Below are 21,982 nucleotides of genomic sequence, written 5' to 3'. Positions count from 1 at the left end.
CCAGAAGCTGGTCAGTTTTTCTGCTGGTGTTAGTTCTGTCCAGATAGTAGCGTAATTGTCTGTGCACATCCAAGGTATGTAGTAGTCTTTCCCCCCTGTTCTGTGGGTTGGGGAAGAATGTAGGTAAATGAATCGCTTGGTTCAATGATACTCTGGAGACCACTTTTGGCATAAAGGTAGGATTAGTTCTCAGAGAGACTGTCCTGATGGAAGATAAGGAAGGGTTGTACTGCCATTAATGCCTGTAACTCAGATACCCTTCTTGCTGAAGTAATTGCTAGCAGGAAAGCAGTTTTCCAAGACAAGAATTGTAATTCTGCTGTTGCTGCTGGTTCAAAAGGGGGAAGTGTTAACTTTTCCAGCACAAAGTTGAGATCCCATGTAGGTAGAGGTGGTTTCCTTGGAGGTTTTACATTTTTGATTCCTCTCAAGAACTGCCTGAGTAGAGGATGAGAGAAGACAGGAGGATCCATGTTGTATTCTGCTGAAATTGCCGATGCATGAATCTTAATGGAGGAGTAAGACAGGCCATTGTGGAACAGTTCTGCTAAATATTCCAGGATGTGTGCTATGTTTGCCAATGAGACATTTTCTCCCTTTGCTGCACTCCAAATGAGGTATCTTTTCCACTTGGCTGAATAAGTCTTCCTTGTGGAGGGTCTGCGTGCCTCCAGGATAATGTCCTTAACCCTCTGAGATAAACCTGGGTTATTTTGTTTTATGCAATATTCCAAGCAGCTAGGTGCAGTGTTTTCAAATTTGGATGTAGGATCTTGTAGTTGTCCTGTGTTAGCAGTAAGGGACATAGAGGTAGAGGCCATGCGTGTGTCCGAGACATGCTTCTCAGTAGCGGGTACCAATGTTGCCTCGGCCAGTCTGGAGCTATCAGAATTACCCTTGGCTGATCCTCTCTGATCTTCAGTAGAACTTTGTACATCAAGGGAAGAGGTGGAAATGCATATGCTGTCAGGTTTTTCCAGCTGAAGGAAAGTGAGTCCACCCTCCAAGCAAGTGGGTGGTATGCTCTTGTGCAGAATTTCTCCAATTGGTGATTGTGTGGGGAGGCAAACAGGTCTATCTGTGCTAGTCCCCATTTCTTTGTTATAGCTTTGAAGATATCTGGATGCAGCATCCACTCATGAGCATCCGTGGTAGTTCTGCTTAAGGTGTCTGCTAGAGAATTTTCTTTTCCTGGTACAAATCTGGCCTGAAGTTGAATGTTGAGATTCAGGGCCACATTCCACAGGTCCATTGCCATCCGGCATAGAGGATATGAATGTGTACCTCCCTGTTTGTTGATGTACCACATGACTGTGGTATTGTCCGTCCTTATCAGCAGATGACCCTGTTGTAGGAGTGGTCTGAATGCCTGGATCGCATGTTTCACTGCCAGCATCTCCTTTAGATTTATGTGTAGATTCAGCTGGTCTTGGGTCCATAGGCCTTGTATACACTTGTCCACCATGTGTGCCCCCATCCTAGGTCTGAGGCGTCCGTGGTGATGGTCTGGCTTGGATGAGGTTTGTGGAAAGGCAAGCCTCTGTTCAACTGACAGGCCTGAGCCCACCACAGGAATTCTTGCTTCAGGCATGGAATTACTGGAATCTGGGCTTCTAGACTGTGCTTGTGTTGAGACCATACATTCCTTAGGTACCATTGTAGCTTTCTCATATGCAGCCTGGCATGCGGAACCAATATTATGCAGGATGCCATGTAGCCCAGGGCTTGCAGGACTTTCCTTGCAGTAAGCTGAGTTTGTGTTGTTAATGTCATGAAGTAGACTGGTAATTGCTTTTGTTCTTCTTCTGTGAGAAAAGCCATCTGAGTTGATGTATCTAGTTCTGCACCCAAGAAAGTTATCCTTTGGGATGGTACTAGTCTTGACTTTTGCATGTTGACTGTGTATCCCAAGGCTTGCAACAGTTGTATGACATTTTCCAAATCTTTTGTTAATTTTGCCTTGTTGTCCACTTGTATTAGGCAGTCGTCCAGGTATGGGTAAATTTGAATTCCCTGAAGTCTGCAATGAGCAATTACTGATGCCAGGCATTTCGTGAATACTCTGGGCGCAGTAGATAAGCCAAAAGGCAATGCTGAGAATTGATAATGCTCTGATCCTGCAAGAAATCTGCGGTGTCTTCTGCAATCTGGTCGTATAGGGACGTGCAGGTATGCCTCCTTGAGATCTAGAGTCACCAGCCAAGACTCCTTGCCCAGCATGGGAAGAAGCTGCTGGAGGGTCAGCATTTTGAATTTTGGAACAATGAGGTATGTGTTCAGTGCGGACAAGTCTAGAATAGGTCTCCATTGATTTTCTTTTCTTGGTACAAGGAAAAGCCTGGAGTAAAATCCTTGGCCTTGTTCCATAGGTGGCACCTCTTCTATAGCTCTCATCCTTAGTAAGTTGTTGATTTGTCTTAGAGCGTCTGTTTTTTGGCTTGGTGGAAGGTTTGGCATTCCTCTCTTTTTTGGTAGAGTGTGGAAGTGAAACCTGTAGCCCTTGTCTATTGTTTGTAAAGTCCATTTGTCTCCTGTAATGTAATGCCATTTGTCGGAGAATAAGGCTAGTTTTCCGCCCAAGGGTGCTTCCAGTTGTTCCCTGGTAGGCGGAACTAGAGCCAAGTCATTGTGTCTGCCCTGTGGAAGTGGTTGTAGTTGATTCTGTGGCAGTACTTCTCTGGTTGGTAGGTTGCCACTGACGTCCCCTGTAGGCACCCCTAGATTGACCTCTGCCTCTTGGGCGTCTGTTTCTGCCTCTCTGTGCTCTGGAGTTGTCTGGAAAGGACCAATTCTTCGAAGGCCAATTTCTGCTAAACCTCGGAGGTTGGACCTGTAAGAAATCCTTGACTGTTTGGACAGATTTTGCTTTTTCTTCCACCTTCTTTAGAACCTCCTGTGCAGGGGAGCCAAACAAACTTTGTTTCTCCATGGGAGCATCTAGGAGTTTTGACTTCACATGGTCTGGTAAGGATTGTTCTTTTAACCAGGCATGCCTTCGAATCACTGTTCCAGTCATAGCTGATCTAAAGGAAGCCTCCAGTGCATCATAGCCACATTTTAAGAAATGGTTACTGACCTGTTGAGAGTTATGTACCAAATCCTGAAGGGACTTGTGGTCTAAAGGTTCAGAAGAAGCTGGTCTAACAAAAATTCCTGGTACTGAATCATGTGAAATTGACAGTTCAAGGCCCTGGCCGAAAGAGTAGCAGAAGTATAAACCTTTTTACCCCATCTCTCTAATGCTCTAGATTCCCTTTCAGAGGGAAGATGGTTTTTTGCAGAGGCAGCTGCCACACCTTTAGGGCCCTGTGAAATGGTTTCAGGGTCTGCAACAGGAGCCTTATACAAATGGTAGTGTGTGTCCGGGACCCTGTAATATCTGTCTGGCTTGGCAGGGGCCGGAGGAAGAGAATCAGGAGCAGTACAGACATCATTATATGCATCATCAACAACTGTTAGTACTGGCAGAATGGCTAAAGGCCTATGCTGTGGTAAGTGTAAAATGGTCCTTAGCCTTTTCCTTGAATCTGAAAAATCCTGGCCCTGCCATTGGAAGTGTTCCCTCATAGCATGCAAGGTTTCCCCAAAGGAAAATTCTTCAGGAGGAGAAGCAGAAGGAATGGAGTCTTCTGCATCAGAATCCTCATAAGGAGAATATGGGCCTTCGTGAGGGTCTGAAATGTCTGAGTCATCCAAGGAATAATCTGTAGAGACAGGTTCCGGGGGTTCAGTCCAAGGCCTCTTGTCTGGAGGGGGCTGAGAGGCATTGTCTGGGTGAGGTTGGGATCCTCTGATCAAAGAAATGAGATCCTCAGCCAGGCTGAGTATTTGGGAACTAGAGGGAGGCCTATGTGAAGGAGTTTTGGCAGGCAAGGCCTTAGAAGATTTAGCTGCTTTAGCCCTGGCAAAAGCCTTGATAGACATGGAAGCAGGGGGTCTAGCAGCCCCACGTGCAGGGGTAGATATGTCTAAAGGAATAGTGTCTGACAAATCCTGGGTGCCTGCTTCTGTAGCAGTAAATTCAGTAGCAGATTCAGCCATGCTCTGTGAGGCCTCGGCTATCGGGGGCCTGCTTTCGGCCGAAGGAAGAACCGGGGGCTCAGTTTCAGCCGAAAACGAGACATTCGCGGTTGGCCTAACCGTGGTTTCAGCCGAAACCGCGGGCCGCGAATGTCAGTCCTTTTCCTTGCGCTTTTTAGCTAATTGAGTAGTCGGAGTCTCCGACGGCATTTTGTATGCAAAAGCGGGACCAAAAAACTCCTCTGCAAACTCCGACCGACGTCTAAGTGTCCGTCGGTTGAAGGAAGCACAGGCTAGACAAGCTGATACGTCGTGGTCTGGGCCTAAGCAAGGAAGGCAGTAAGAGTGGAAATCCTTATGAGGTATTTGTTTCCCACAAGTTAAACAATTATTTACTTTGTCTGACATCGGCTGAGGCAAGAAAGAGTCCCCAACGGGGTACTTAGCTTTTTTAGAAGTCTTCGGTAGTAGAAATCTCTGGATCTGACCGACCGGCACTTGCGAACAGCTTCTGCTTCAGGCACCGCGCGGCAAGAAAGACTGAGGAAAATGGCGTCGGCTGATGCCTTTATACCCAATAAACAGCAGCTATGACGTCGGGTGAAGTGCGACATCAGCCGAGGCCAGACCCAGACTTTGGAATCCGGCCGACCGAGGGGCTGCCTGAGGCAGGACAACCCCCATATGTTAGGACTGCAGATGCATCCTTGAAGGACATCCACCCTACAAGAAAGTTTTGCATGGTTTAGTAGAAGGCAAGGAAAAATGTTAGCTTCCTGAGTGAAAATTAGATATTGCCACTATCTGGAGCTTAATGGTGGAAAAACTACCTCCTTGATCAAAGAGGAAAATAAAGAAAAATAAAATGACTGGGATTGAAGCTGAAAAGTGGTCAATGTTCTCTTTACAAGCCCATAGAGAAAAACGTTTCCACTTGCTCTTTGTAGAGTTTTTTTTAGTGGAAGACTGCTGAGAGGTCAAAACAATCTAACGTACTGGGGAAGCCAGCCTGGACTGTCTAACAATCACTGGAATATGAGAAATTATGCAGTTACTTTGAGGGCGTGGAGATTGGGGTGCTGGAGTTCTTATGGGTGAGACAGAAGATCCCAAGAGGGCTCCAGAATCCACAGAGGATACTTGAGATGAGACCACAGAAAGGGGAACAATACCTGGCAAGGCCAAAAGGGGGCTAAGAGTACAACTGAGCTTCTCGACCTGCTCACTTTCTGAAGAAATCTCTGGATCAGAGACAGAGGAGACCCAGGGGCCAATCATGGACTAGTGCATCCCTCGGTGACTCCCCCTGAGGAGGGGATCATAGTGAAATACTTCTTGCACTTGTTGCTGAAGGAACAGTCAATAGGTGGCAGCAAGGAAGGCCTCAAAGGCTGAAGATCCTGTTCTCTACTGACTGTTTGAGGGACCACTTGTGAGGCATCAGAATGGACCTGCTCAAAGGCCTTTTGGCTTTGGCTCTAAGGTCGCCTGTTTAGTAGGGGTTTGAGCCCCAGCAGGCAATAAACCTTTGAGAATCAATTTGTTCCTTCGATCTGAGACAGCTCTCGAATTGAAGGTACTGCACACTGTGCAAGGGGTGTCCAGATGGGCAGCTACCAAACAGTATATGCACACTTCTTGTGGGCATCAGAGTTGGGGATATTAGGCCCACAAGAAGTGCACTTTTTGAAGCCAGTAGGTTTGCCTGGTTGCTCGGAACTGTAATCACGCACGCACGCACACACACACACACACACACACAGACACACACAGACACACACACACACACACACACACACACACACACACACACACACACACACACACACACACACACACATATGCAAACCCTAAAGCTATCAAAAAAGGGTCAGACAAGAAAAAAAAGACAACTTATGTCCCCGGACACCAGCAAAAGGTTAACACCGGGGCCAAAACCAAACTACAAAAAAAGAGAACTTAAAAAGGACTAACACACACACACACACACACACACACACACACACACACACACACAAACAGACACACACGAGAAACTAAACACTTAACCTTTCTAACATGCACACAGTCAATTTTACTCTAACAAATAAGTAACAAAGCAAGGAAAGGGAACACAGAACACCTACGAAAATGAACAAGAAATCTGGAACAGTACACACACTACATAACCAACCTACCTACCTACCACATGCACACTCTAGATGAAGAAAACAATCCACAGAAAAAAAAACTATTGCAAACTGAAAAAGGAAGGAGTGAATCTTACACTACACTATGGAAAAGGAAGATGAGAAAAAGAGGCAAAAATAAGTTTCACTTAATCACGAATAGGAGAAAGGCTTGATCTTCCGTCTGACTGGAATGGTGGCAAATGAGATCTGACGGTTTACGGATGCTCTAGGACATTATGGGTAAAGAGAGGAGCTTGAGGCTTGGATCTGAAGTGTGTTGGAAAGCAGCCATATCGGATCCGACGGTCAGATCTTAGACCCATTAGTGAAGAAGAATGAAAAGGACATCAAATCATATATACCCCCCAACATATGCTAACTTTACTAGAATATAATATTCACCTACACCTTTTTATATGACAACTAAAAAACTTCTGCAAACAGCACATTTGTTTACCGACTGTACTGCATTGCTATAAAAATACTGCTTGTTTTCCATAACTTAGTACTGATGCATTTATTTAATTCATCTCAAAATATATATCACCTACTGTCATTATGCCTCCAAAACATTTGTTGCTTTCTTTCACTTCAAAATCACCTTATATAACTTTCTATTATTTGTTGTACTGCCCATGTCTCAACAGATGGCACACTTCCCTTTGGAGCTGGAAGAATAATTGGCTGTGGGTTCTATTCCCACTCTAGGTGGCAAGATTACTTGCACAATTGCTGAAACTGTAATGCACAAAGACAGTGCTACTTTCACGTATGTGGCATCCTTTAGATAGGACAGTAAACCTAGGTCCATTCTGTTTGAGATGGTGGCAGCTCAAATATATGTAAAAGATCCCATGCACTTATCGCAAAAAGAGTAGGCAAAGTTGCCTGCTGAAGTATGCAAATGTCCCATAGTAGTAGTATAAATGCCACCTCACATTTCCCCTGAATAGAGAATGCTAGCTTAGTGGGACTAACTTGGTCAACAAAGGATAAATATGAAACAGAAATAAATTACTTTAATATGTTTCCTTTTTTTTCACTGTTTATATATATATATATATATATATATATATATATATATATATATATATATATATGTGTATTTTTTAATGATTTGCCCCAAATAAAAAAAGTGGTATATTAACATCCTCTTTTACCTCCCAAGGCACTTTAATATGAGTCACTGCATCCATCTGCATTAAAAAATTATACCATACCACTCATTGAGCAACCTTACTCATGTCATGCCCATGCCAATGCCCATCCAGTCAGTTTAGCAACATATTTTCTTACACTGGCTTCAATGCTTGCATTATTTTCATTCCAATCCTATAACAGTCCCTATTTTGCTGTCTAAAGTCAGTTTATATTGTCAATTTGTTTATATGCCAACTGTCCAAATTTTTGCCTCTTATGTGTGGTCCCTTCTTCATAAAATCATTGGTTTTCTGGCAAATCAACAAGTACATCTAGTTTTCAGGCTGGATAGCCTTCATAAAAATGAATGCTAAAGCATAACCTGCTATTCACAATGACCACAAATGGATTAAAAAAAAAACTAAACCAGAAATGATCTGTTTGCAACTGTAGCAAGCCCATTTTCCATTTCTGGCAAAGGACTTGATACAGTTATGTTCGGATACATTGGATACAGTGTTTCTTGTATGCATGCAAATATTAAAAAAGGAGAAGGAAATGATCAGTTTATAACTGTAGCAAGCCTTTTTCCAGAAAAGTAAAATGGACTTGCTACTGTTACATTTCAATACTGTAAACACTTCAGCACTTCTGACGTGACCAGGCTATATTTCTACTGTTTAGATTTCTGCCTCATGTGTGTGGTCTCTTTCTCGTAAAATTACTGATTTTCCTGCAAATCAAGGAACATTGTGTATTGAAGGGACTAAATGATGACAGACATTTGAGTTTCAAGCTGCATACCCTTCATAAATATGCATGCTAATGCTTAACCTGTTATTCAAAGATAACCACAGCTGATTAAAAAAAAAACAGAAACGATCTGTTTGTAACACTTCAAACATTTGAACACTTCAGCGCCTCTGGCATGACCAGACTACCTCTCAACTGTCCAGACCTTGGATTCATATTTTTTGTTTCTTCCCCATACAATTACTGGTTCCCTGGTAAATCCACAAGAGGAACTAAATAAGGACCAGAATGCATAATCTTCAGAAAAATACATCCCAATGCATAACCTGATATTGTAACAAAGAAACTTACAAATGGAACAAAAAAGAAAGGAAAAAAAAAGAAAATCTAACAGTGGCAAGCACATTTTACATTGCTGGTAAAGGGCTTGCTGCAGTTACATTCTGATACACTGTATACAGTAAGTGCTTTGGCACTTCTTACATAACCACAAAAAAAGAACAAATATATATATATATATATATATATATATATATATATATATATATACATACACACGTGTGTGTGTTATATATTTATATATATATATATATATATATATATATATATACACACACACACACACATATATATATATATATATATATATATATATATATATATATACACACACACACACACACACACACACACGTGTGAGTGTGTGTGTATATATATATATATAGATACACATACGTACATATATATATATATATATATATATATATATATATATACAGATATATATATATAGATATAACAAGGTGGTTAAAGTGGGTGTTGCTGTACTCCGTTTTGATTCTGAGTGAATTTTAAACACTGGGATTGTCCCTCTAATGCAAGTAAGTATAGAATTCATACAATTTTTAAAGCAAAATTATAAACAAAATTCAACATTCCAGCTGTCAGTTCATCTTTCTCTATTTTTCTCAAAATGGATCCTAGTGAATGGCAACATATTTAAAGGTAATGTTGGCATAACACATGAAACACTAACCGAGTTGCTTTTCCTTTATCTTTGTTATCAATGTAACAAACACATTGCAAGAAAATAAATAAAACACATTCAAATCCTTTAAAGAAGTTTACCTGTGACCCCATGGCATCATAGTCCCGGGCACGAGTGAATGCACGACCAAGCTTAGTTATCTTTCCTGTTGCTTTGTCAATAGTGATGACATCACTGAAAACACAAGGAAAGAACACAACTACCTTCAGGAAAAGCAATGCATCCACATAAACCACTTGATAATTATTTATACAAAACATCTACACAAATAACAATGAAAATTATTTCTACAAAACAATTCCTTCCAGAAAAAACAGTAACTAGTCATCTCTATGGTACATGGGAATAAAGCCGCGAATATGACCAGTATGACCACTGCCTGATTAGCGTCCCAGGTGCTAGAGCAGCTGATGAGGCATAGCAGAGGAATAAAGGGGATTATGGCTACTACTCACCTTTCTCACAGAGGAGACTGCAGGAGAAAGATGGGCGTGCACAAAAGTTTTATATACTTCCCATAATGATAGAGCTGCAAAATCACAGTTCACATTCTTCAGACCAGCAAAATTAATGTCAAAAGAGCTTGGGCTGCTTGGTATTGAAATCTTTCCCAGGCTCTAACTCATCCCCTTTACTCGTAACGGGTCCATACTATACACTGCTTCTTGAGATAACTACTGTGTTGCTTGAAAGTGAAAAAGAAAGAGAAACCCAGTAAACATATAAACATAGCAAATGTGAAGACCTCCTAAGACCTCATCCACTAGGGTTAGGGGAAGGAGGGTTTGTTTGTTGAAAATGTTGCAAACCAATTCAGATTTATCCTTATTTTAAGTACATATCTTTTGTATCAGACATTATCATGTCCATCTTCTTCAAACCAGAGAATGGGGTCCCAAGTTAATCTTCTTGAGCAGTAGCCTGAAAACATACCTCAGATGGATGTGGTCTCTCACAGGAAGTCTGAGACAGAGATCACATCCAGATTGTAGTGTCTTGCAAAAATAATCAAAGAAGCCCAATATGCATTCTTGAAAAATGCTTCTGAAGTAGCAACAGTGCATTATGAAATCCATCCAGGGATAATGACTTTGGTTACCTCGGGATCCATCTTATTTACAGCAGGAGTCATAAAACCAATAATTTTCTTGAATGTCTTTTGTTTTGTCCACACAAAATCTCACTTATCAGTGCACAATCATGCACTGTAGAATGTATTCACCCTTACTGGAATAATCTGGGAAAAATACAGGCAGACTTAAATATTCACATTTGTCTCTGTGGCTTGGGTGCAAGAATATGGGTATGTTCACAATGGCACACTAGATTTATTAAAAAAAAACAAGAGGGTTTGCCACTGAAGGTCCACAATTCAAGCACTGTTTACAAGAAAAATACTTTTTCTAAAACAAAAATTTTAACTATGCTTTGAAAACTGGTTAAAGAGGTGTTTAAGTTAATTTTTCTAGCATAAAATATAAATCCCAAGGGAGAAATTAAGTTCTTGAAAGGAGGTCTGATCTGAAACATAATCTTCTGGAAAGCCTTGAAATTTTTCAAGGAAGCAAGACATGAAATGTGAAGTCCCTGATGGAAGTTAGCTGTTCATCTATCACAGGTAGGTACTAGGCTATTGGCCCTAGGGCCTATATAAGCCTAGCCAAAAAATGTACCCTGGCTTTCGCCACCCAAGAAAATTATTTTCCTGTGCCCCTGTCAAGCAGAGCCACAGAAGTGATCCCTGGGGTGAATTTCCCATTTCCCATCCAATCATCAAGATTTTTCTTGAAGAGTGCTAATGAGGAGCTCTGTTTGACATAGATAGGTAGTCTGTTCCAGAGTATGGGAAGTCTCTGGGACAGGAATCTATCCCTCCAGCATATTCTGTTTATTGTGGTGACAAAGTTTAGGTCCCTAGAGCGTGTAGCTCGGAGGGATTGGGATTTCTTTAAGTGGAGCATGTCCAACAGCTCTGGGTTTGACATAGCTTTGTATGTTAGGCAGAGATCACCCCTGAGTAGATGATATGCAATGGAGTAAAGCTGTAGTTTTTTGAGACGGTCTGCGTAGGGCATCTGTTTGAGGCCAGTAATCCTCTTTGTGAGGTATTTCTGTGGTCTTTCCAGTTGTTGTAGATGTCTTGTGAGGTACATACCAAAAGGGGCGTTGTACTCTATAATGGGTCTAATGAGTGATGAGTAGAGGGGAACAATGACCTCTTTTTTTTCTGGATGAGAATCCTTTTGTGATGAGATGAGCCACGTAGAAGGATTTCCTGACCACTGTGGCGATGTGATTATCAAAGGAAAGACTACTGTCCACCTGTGTCCCAAGGTCTCATCACATTTTAGGCATTAAGTACACTACCAGTTATGTGGTAGTTCATGGGTACAGAGTTTTTACCAAAGGGGATGACAATACACTTTTTGGCATTGAGCTTCAGGCCATGGCTTTGACACCAGGTATCTGTCTCAGTGAGGCCCTTTTGTAGTTTGTCCACATCGTTAGGAGTTTTGATTATGGCTCCTAGTTTGCAGTCATCTGCAAACTTTGTTAGCCAAAGACCTTCTGTGTTAGCCTGCACTTCAGAGAAGTAGATACCTAACAGGAGAGGACCCAGGACTGAACCCTGTGGTACTCCACTTGTCACTGGTCTGAAGTTGGATTTGGAATCCGCTACTTTCACAGTGTGAGTTCTGTCCGTGAGCCAGTTGGCAACCCATCTTGTGACATAGGGATTTATATCTAGTTTAGTGAGCTTATCTATAATTCCAGAGTGGGGGATGGTGTCGAAAGCCTTGGCAAGATCTAGATAAGCTGTGTGAACCATTTTACCCTCATCTATGGCTTTGGTGACTGCTTCAAAGAAGTCAATCAGGTTTAGGAGACATGATCTGCCTTTTACAAATCCAAACTGGGTAGGTTGATCAAAGTTTGACTCTCTGTCATTTCTAAGACCCATGTTAAAATTTGGACAGGTAATATAAAAAGCAAGTATAATTACTAAAAATTAGTTTAATCCTTTAGTGGCATCCCAATTGGAGAAACATGTTCATTTGCTTTTGTAGGCTGTCTGCATATTAGGTTACAAATAAGAAGAGGACCTGGACTGCCATAAGAGGGTACAGGGCATCTCTGGGCATTAACGGAAGTGGAGTAACTATGTGGTTAGACAAAATGAATAAAGATCTGGGTACGGCTTGCCATATGGATAAGTGAAAGGATACTTAATGACTTCATCTGTAGAGGCTTTTAAAGGAGGCAAGGCTAAAGTAGTGGGTTAAATCAAAAACTATGAGAATGACTCTCGAGTTGTTCACTCTGGTTTTCTGACTATAGTACAAGGACAATGGGTGAAGTTGTAAAGTAATTCTTTGGGTCACTTCTGGACAAGAGCATCATTGGGCCACTGTCCCCAAAAGGGGGATTAGGGAGTAGAATTTGCTGCATTCAATGTTGGTCAAGGCTACAAATAGGTTACAGCACAGCTTCCCCAGTAACACAAGACCTTATCTGATAATGAAGGGCACATTAATCACTTGTATAACCGTACAAATCAAACTGTAAAACTTCAAAAACACAAAAAGCATGGCCAGTCTCCTTCACTGACAACTGTTTAAGAACATATAATTAAGCGCTTTCAACCAAAATTTATTAAGACATCTTCACATACATTCATCAAATCGCCGCACACAATTTAAATGTCCCAGGCTGCAATCACATGACCAAACCATTCATTCGACACAAATCATTAAAGAGACCTGCTCCAATGAAATATAAACTCTCAAACTAGAAATTATGTTAAATTAAAAACATCCAATTTAACAAGTCATATCCAACTATGACCCAATTATATTTTAATATTTTAACCCCGCATCATAAAATGTTTATCTGAAATATGCTTCCAGCTTTAACAGACAGATAATCACAGACATTTCATTTAACCTTGGAAAACTTCCTGCATTCAGTTTTAATTGCCAAAACTGTTATTTTTTTCTTTAATACAGGATTCAAAGGTTCGCCCCTTGTGTTATTTATATCCTTTTCTAAAATACAAAAACTTAAATCATGGTTAGAAAAATCCATAATATGTTTATAGAATACATTTGCTGTTTTATCTTTGTAAATGTCATATATATATATATATATATATATATATATATATATATATATACAAACCCTCTCCCTCACCCTCTGCCTGGTTTTCCCCATGTAAAATCCAGGGCATTCCTGGCATAAATCCACATACACCACACCTTGTGTGTTACAATTATATCTACCTGTAACTTTATAACTATGATTGTTAATAGCATACCTGTCCCCTAAGTATATATACGCAAAATATTTACAGCACCCACATTTGGACAAGAGTTTTTTCTTCCCATTGTTACTACCTCTAACCAATTCAAAGATATTCTTTACACTTCTACTTGTTTTATAAACATCACAGGGTTATTTCCCACCTTGTCCTTTATTTCTGTGTTGTCATTAACTATATTCCATTTTTTTATTTACAACTCTCCTTATTAATTAACTTTCCAAGGAATAGGTAATACTCGTTCGATTGAAATTACCGTGAGATGTCTTATCCATAATTTCAGTCTCAGCTTTATTGCCCATCTTGTTTATATGTATTACTACTAGTCTCACCCCTGAAAACTGGCACATAATAACCATTTCTTCTGTTACTAATGACTTCATCCATTGCATTGTCAAAGAATATTTCAGGTACCCCCTCCTAAGAATGTATTCTTTAACTTTCCACGCTCTTGTAAAAAAATCATAAAAAGAAACCCTACATGGTGCCCGAAGAAATTGTCCCAAAACTTCTACTTTCTTTTGCACTATAGTGTGACAACTAGTGAAATGCAAGAATGAGTTAGAATATGTTGGTTTTATGTATATTTCAAAACCAATCTCTTATTATTCCTGTCCTTAAATAACTTTGCATCCAAAGAAGATACACTTTATTTTCTAATTCTGTATGTAAATTATAAAAATTGAGTTGTATTATTACTATATAGAACAAATTAAGGGATTTTCTCAATCTTATCTGCCTACACAATAAAAATATTGCCCTGGTACTGGATGCATAGGCACCATGAAGATACAAAATTACTAAAGATAAAATTTCTCTCTCCCTCAACCAAAATGTTGGAAAAAAAAAGTTATGTATTCACCATAATGTTCCATCTGAGTTGATTTGTCTTCAACCTGTGGGACACGGATCTGGTATGGATCCAACTCTGCAGCATATTCCAGCATCAGATCCAAGCTTCAAGCTACCCATAATACCCCGTCTTCCTCCTCCCGTCATATTGAGTTTGCTGCAGACAGTAGCACCCCAACCTATGCCATGTGACTAAAACCCTGGCATTACACAAATTTCCTCAATATGAAAAAACTTGCCGGAGTACAGAGGCTATGCCTCTTCTATCCAGTCCACTACAAAGCCCACACAAGGCAGAGGACAGGATTGAGGGATGGTTGAAGATAAATGAAACAACTCAGATGGAACGTTATGCTGAGTACATAACTTTTTTATGTGAAATTGTTGTTTTCATTTGGTCTTCAACCTGTGGGACAGAGTCCCCAGCTACCAAAGAGCACTGGGAGGTCCTCATGGGAGGATGTTATGGAGCATGACTGAGCCAATGGATGCCCTGTCCCTGGAAAGAAGATCCAATTTGTAATGGGAGATGTTAAAATTAAAGTTGCACTACACTATTCAGGTAGTCTGTACCTTTACTCAATGAAAAACAAGAGACAGTTCTGCTGTTATGACATTTGTTTACTCTGCATATGAAGTAGACATCCGGTTTAACAATGAAAGATATACACAAATAACAAAACCGTACTTCAGCTTAGAAAAATCAAAGTCTCTCATACAAAAGAAAAAGTCCCAATCTTTACAGTGTCTTTTCTGCTTGCATTAGCAGTTTTGGAAATTTGCCAGAATAATATGTCTTTCTTCTCAAGCTGGTCTGCTGACTGTTTTCCATATCTTAAACATTCTGTTCCTGAAGAATAACTCCTTTCGTCCTTTGCCTATCTTGCGTATCATATTGATGAGACACAGTTGCAGCGTCTTGTCCTGCTTGTAGATGATAAATTTCACAAGCTGCAGAGTTTATAAGAGATAAAACATTTTACTTCTGATTCTTATTAACAATGAATGCCAAGCTATATGTTTTTGCCAAGAGTTCAAACTAAGTGTACTCTACACACTGAAATGCAGAATATTTATTTTACATTTTCAGAAAAAATCCACTGAAATCCATTTTTAACTTGTTTGTTACTCTCACAGGAGATAAAAGTATGTGATGATGTCCAGGTAGCTGCAGAGCAAATATCATCTAAGGAAACCCTAGGCCAAAAGGCCGCAGAAGTAGCAACAGATCTGGTGGAATGCATCCAAACATGCCCTGGTGGAGATAACCCTTTGCTTGACAGACCAACAAAATGCACTTAGCAATCCATCGAGCAACAGCCACCTTTGAGACAAGCTTTCCCAAGAAGAGTTTAGAAAAGGAAACAAAAAGTTGATCAGACTTACAAAAGAATTATGTGCTATACAAACAGAAATGCAGCTGCCTGTGAACTTCAAGCAACTGCAATTTATACTCTCCTTTATTCTGGAAATTTGGAAAGAAAACAGGAAGATTAATGACCTGGTTAATATTAGACTCTGATGCCACTTTCGGAAGGAATGAGGGATTTGTCCATAAAGATACCCTGTCTTTATGAAACACCCTATAAGGAAGGGGGCTTGACAGATGAGGCCTAAATCTCCAAAACTCTCTTGGCTGAGGGGATTGTGACCAAAAAAGACATCTTCCAAGACAGGAACTGCAAGTCAACCACAGCCACTGATTCAAAGGGGGAAGAAACCAGAGCTTGCAGCACTAGGGTGAGAATCCAGTGGAGGTGTTGGGTGCTTGACCGGAGGCCTAAGTAGAAAGGTACCTTTCAAAAAGGCCTTACAAATCTTGGAGGAAGCCAAGGAAGCAGAATTCTCTCCTATGTGAAAATTACAGATCGCTGCCAATTGTACCTTAACCGTAGAAAAACTAGCTCCATGATTAAAAATATCCACCAAAAACTCCAAAATGGCAGGAACTGGAGCCATAAAGGGGTACAGATCATGCTGAGAAGCCCATATGGAAATAATGTTTCCACTTACTGGAGTAAACCTTCCTGGTGGAAGACTTGTGAGCCACTATCAAAATCTTCTTAACTGGAGAAGACAGCCTGGGAGTCCTAACTATCAATGGAACTGGAGGGGCCAAGCAGTGAGCTTCAGGCTAAGTCTCGGTGCAGGATCCCCGAGGGATGAGTGATCAGATCCGGAACTGGATCTAGTATACAAGGAGGACACAATGCACAAAACCACACAGAGGGGAACCAAACTTGGAGAGGCCAGAAAGGGGCAATGAGGATCACTAAGCTCCCCAGCCGTCCAGCTTTCTGAATGAATTTGGGAATTAGAGAGAGTGGAGGATAACCACACAGCAGACTGGAGTGCCAAACATGAACTACAGTGTCTCTGGTGGACTCCCCCGGATGGGGGGGTTCAGGGCAAAATACTTACTGCACTTTGCGTTGCAAGGAGAGGTGAGATCGCAGCAAGGCTGACCCCACTTTAGAATGATCTGTTCTGCTACTGAAGGACTCAGAGACCACTTGTAAGTCATCAGAATACATCTGCTGAGCCTGTTCACCAGTATGCTGGACCTCCCCGGAATGTGCGCTGCCACCAGAAAATGGCCGGAGGAGATCGCAGTCTCATGGTTTTGCCACAAAGAGGGTAAGATCTGGTGCCCTCCTGTTTGTTGATGTATCAGACTACAGACATATTGTCTGTCTGGATGGCAGTTGTCCCTTGGGGAAGATGAACACATAGAGCTTCCAATGCCAACAGCACTGTCCTCATCTCTAGGACACTGATATGCAGATGGGTCTCCAGAGAAGCCGACATACCTTGGACTGTTCTTCCTATGCAATAACCCCCAATACCCGAGCAGGGAGGTGTCCGTGGTCACCGTGATCACAGGGGAGGGAAGAATGAACAGATGACCCAGAAGAAGATCAGAGGATTGAAGCCACCAGAGAAGCGAATCCTTGCAATCTTGAGATGACCAAACCGGATGAGATAAGGGAAGGTCTATCCATGGCCATTGAACCACCAGAATCCACTGGAGGACCCTCATATGAAGGCGAGCCATTGCAACCAGAATGATTGTGGCCACCATGGACCCCAACACCCAAAGAACTGAATCTGCAGGGGGACGCTTGGCTTGAACAATATGAGACACGATGTCAAAGAGATAACAGTCTGTCTGGAGGTAGAAACACCTTGCCTTGAATAGCGTCTATGCGAGCTCCAATGAAGTACAGAACTTGCACTGGTTCCAATTGGGACTTGTTGATATTTATGGCTATGCCGAGATAGTGAGCGGTCTTGAGAAAAAGATCCCTGGCTTGACACAGTCAATGCCTGGAGGGAGTGGAAAGGAGCCAAATATCCAGGTAGGGAAAGACCTGGAACCCCTTGCAGTTGCAGGTGAGCCGCCACTACTGCCATCACTTCGGTGAACACCCTGGGGACAGTGGTTAGCTCAAAGGGGAGCACTCTGAACTGATAATGACTGGCAGAGGAACCTCCGACAGCACCTGTTCATCTTGATGTGATAGTACAGGTCTTGGAGGTCCACTGAGCACATCCAGACATTTATCTGCAATAAGGGCATAATGGATTGGAGGGTGACCATCTGAAATTTTGTCTTGGTAACTGACATGTTTAGGGTTGAAAGATCTAGAATGGGTCTTAAGTCCCCCGTTTTCTTTGGCACTAAAAATAACCTGGAATAGATGCGTGATCTGGATTGGTCTGGGAAGACCGGCTGGATGACTCGCTTTTCGAGCAGCCTGGAAATTTCTACTGCTGCCAGCTCCCATTGCATGGGCGGGACATCCGGGAGATGTTTGGGAGGAACTGGGGGTTGAAGAAATGGGATAGAGTATCTTCTAGATTATTATCTGCAAAATGCAATGATCATTGTTAATCAACTCCCAGGCTGTTTGGTGCAGAGAGACACATCCCCTGACTGCCTCCAGAGATGAGCAGTTGGGCAACCTTTCAGGGTTGCTGTGAGGGTCTGTCCAGGAAAGAATCCCGAGACCCTAAGTTTCTCAGGCCACTTCTGCCAAGAGGGCAGCGTCTATTGCATCCCCCCTCTGCCTCTGATGGAAGGCAGAGTCTTGAGCATCATGGAAAAAACCCTGAGATTTCTGAAACCACATCTTCTTCACCCCCATGCTGATTCCTGGAAAAGGATCACTGCGGGGTTGAGAAGCGAATTCTGATGCCAGACATGGTCTTCCCGTCTTTTTCACTCTGGACCAAGGTATCTCGAACTGTCTTACCAAAAAGAGTGGAACCATCATACGGGGCATTCGTAAACAACATCTTGAAGAGCTCCGAGAAAGCACAAAGCCAGAGCCATGCGGGAAGCCTGTTCAGGCAGCCCTAGAGGCAACTTCAGTAGCATGTGATAGGAGCCTCATGGAAGTACTGAATATGGGTGGCCATACAGGAGGAGAACACCTTTTTCTCCTCTGCCGACATTGACTTTGGGGCAGACTCAGCAACCTCTGTGACCAGGTATCGCTACAATCTAATGACATGTGCCATGTAATTCAGCACGCACAATGCAAACATAGCTGAAGCGTAAGTCTGCTTCCCAAAACAGTCCATAGCCCATGACTCTCGGTCCTGAGGATGGACATGGCATCGACGGGGGATCCCTTTGACCAATCTCGTCTATCTGAAGAAGCCCTGAGTATTTTGTCCGGGCACTTGGGGATAGGCTCAACCACATCCAGTTCCTTCCATGCCCTGGATGAAATTAAATCCACAAGGGGATCCATGGGAGGGGACACCTTGGAGGCAGAGGGTCCTGTGCCAAATGCCTTCAGGAACACAGACTCATTTGGGTTAGGTTTTTGGGTAGACCACTCCCCATGTTGGCACAGAATCTCCATGATGTCTCTGAAGGAGGCATCATCTGGGGGTGATCGGGGGAACCTTTGGTGTCTTCTGTGAGGGACTCTGGAGTCAAAGTGCCTCCTTTTGCACGTGTGCTTCCGAGGAAGCTCCTCAGGGAGAATTTCAGGGGAGGACTTTGAAACCTAAGGAAGTTCCAGGGGAGGAACCCCCTGGGGTGTAGTAGCGAAAGTCTGTCCCTGAGGGGGCAGGATGGTGGACTCTGGGCCAGAAAGAGAGGAAGCCAGGATGGACTCTAAGGATGACATCAAGGGTCTTGACAGAGCCGGGAGAACCCTCTCCACCACATTGAACGCAGCGGGTGAACGAATCCCCATAGCAGGGGAGAGAAGAACCAGATCTGACACCCTCTGCAATGGGGAAAGCCGGATCAGAGACTCCAGGCACCGAGACCCCAAGTGGAAGGGATGGCTCCAAAAACCTCGAAGTTGATGTCATCCCCTCGGATCCGGCACTGAGACTATGGCTTAGAGAGTCAGATAGCTTCAAAAAGGTCAGAGCCGAGCCATTCGGGGCAATGGTTGGCATTGAGGTACCTGGAACCATCAGCATCGACCCCTCGACATTGGGAAACCTCGGACCCGATGACTCCGAAACCAGAGGTCGGATCGGAGAAGGAGCAATGGGAAGGAAAGCAGAGTGCATGCTCCCAGCCCTGGAGGGGGAAGCAGCAGGCAAGACTTCCATATGAATCTGGGTCTGGATAAACCTCCACATCAACCTTAGCTTCGGAAAGACTGTGGGAGGACCGAATGGAAGAAACCACCAACCCAGGCCTGGAGTGGCGCCGAGGGTAGGCAGATGGGGAGGGTAGGCAGATGGGGGGGGGGACCAGCCCCAGGAAATCTCTGGCTCCAGAGAAAACCGCAGAGACCAGAGTGGAGGCCAGCCTTGGGTTGGATTTGGCTGAGACTTGCCTGGGGGGGGGTCATCTACAGAAGAGTAGTTAGGAGACTACTTCTTAGGCCTGTCCCGATCCTTGGGACAAGACTTTTCCCCGTCACCGGACCTCTTACAGCGAGGTTGAGTCCCAGAAGCCGGGTTGAAAGAGGTAGAGGGAGTAGCAGCCTCTGGTGGAAGGAGACCCTTCAGAATTAACTTGTTCCTCCTGTCGATCAAAGCTTGGGGATTGAAACTCATGCAGATCGAACAAGAAGTTATGTACTCACCATAACGTTCAATGTATGTAGTCCATCTCACCTCACATTCTTACCCGTGGGTTCGGAGCTGAATACCGGCTCCGACTCGGCCAAAATTTTCTAGCTTGAAGTCTTCTATTGGCTGGGCTAAGAAGGTATCCCATGCTGCACTGCTCCATATCCCCAGATCTAGTTTGCTGCGAACACCACACTCATACCCCATGCATAACAACATCCAAGTAAAGAGGAATAAACTAAAGGTGAAGGGAGCTCTAGAAACCAGACCTAACCTCCAGATCTTCCAGGAAGGGGGAAGGTGGGAGGGTAAGTAAGAATGTGAGGCGAGATGGACTACATACATCGAACGTTATGGTGAGTACATAACTTCTTGATGTTATGTAGTCCAATCTCACCTACATTCTTACCCGTGGGACAGTGTCCCCAGCATCTACATCCTGGGAGGCTCGGAGGAAGATGCTCCTGAGTACTGTGGAACCAAAGAAGACCTGCCCCTAGATACCAAGTCCAGCTTGTAATGAGTAACAAAGGTGCGAGGAGATGCCCAGGTAGCTGCAGCACAAATATCATCCACAGACAATCTGGCCTGATAGGCTGTAGATGTAGATATAGCCCGAGTAGAGTGAGCCTTGATTGGAAACGGTAGGTATTTACCCCCTGAGGAATAAGTGAAAGAGATGCAATTTTATATCCATCTGGATAGGGTGATTTTGGAGACAGGGGACCCAATTCTGTTTTCCGAAAAGGAGACAAACAGCTTATCAGATTTTCAGAGATCTTTGGTTCTGTGCAGATAGAAACGTAACTGTCTGTGTACATCCAATTGATGAAATTTAAATTCTGCCTTGTTTGAAAAATGGGGAAAAAACACTGGCAACTCAATAGATTGATTACGATTAGATATGGATGCCACTTTAGGAAGAAAAGAAGGGTTTGGTCTAAGAGAAACCCTGTCCTTATGAAAGATCAAGTATGGAGGTTTGATAAAAATAGCTTGAATTTCTGAAACACGTCTGGCTGATGTGATGGCTATTAAAAAGGCAGTTTTCCAGGTCAAGAACTTTAAGTCACAGGTAGCTGCAGGCTCAAAGGGTGGTGATTTAAAGGCTTGCAGAACAAAATTTAGATCCCAGGGCATGACTGGTTCTGAGACAGGAGGACGGAGTAACAGAGTGCCCTTCAGGAAAGCCTTACAGAGTCTGTGAGCCAGTAGACTAGGCTCATTAGCAACATGAAAATTAGAAATCGCTGCCAATTGAACTTTAATGGTAGCAGACGCTGAGCCCTGCTGGAAAAGCATAGACAAAAACTCCAAGACGGAAGCAATTGGAGCTGTGTAAGGGTCAATTCCTTGGGTATGAGCCCAAATAGAAAACCTCTTCCATTTGCTGGAATAAATCTTCCTAGTAGAGGGCTTACGAGAGGAAGATAAAATATGAACTAGCTCAGGTGAAAAGTGATGAAGCCTAACTAACGACGGAAGTGGAGTAACCAGGCTGTCAACCAGAGGGTCCACAGAGAGGGGTGCAACTGTCCCGACATGTGTGTCAGTAAGTCTGGTTGTGGGTCCAGAATCCAAGGCGTGTCCATAATGTAGGGATGGAGAAAGGGGAACCAGACTTGACGA

General features: G+C 42.9%; 1 protein-coding gene across 1 annotated transcript in view; it reads right to left on the bottom strand.

Annotated features, from left to right (window-relative positions):
* The window catches only part of RUVBL2 (RuvB like AAA ATPase 2), a 1,077,211-nt gene that overhangs the window by 470,945 nt on the left and 584,284 nt on the right, over window positions 1-21,982 (bottom strand). The window contains exon 8 of the mRNA XM_044083345.1: window positions 9,213-9,306. Coding sequence (XP_043939280.1) covers window positions 9,213-9,306 — 94 coding nt within the window. The remainder of the gene's footprint in view (window positions 1-9,212; window positions 9,307-21,982) is intronic.

This window comes from Protopterus annectens, chromosome 9.part0 (genome assembly GCF_019279795.1).
Source record: "Protopterus annectens isolate FY-2018-M chromosome 9.part0, PAN1.0, whole genome shotgun sequence".
Classification (NCBI taxonomy): Eukaryota; Metazoa; Chordata; order Ceratodontiformes; family Protopteridae; genus Protopterus; species Protopterus annectens.
Note: the sequence above shows the minus strand (reverse complement) of the source record. Positions and strands in the feature narration are given on the sequence as shown.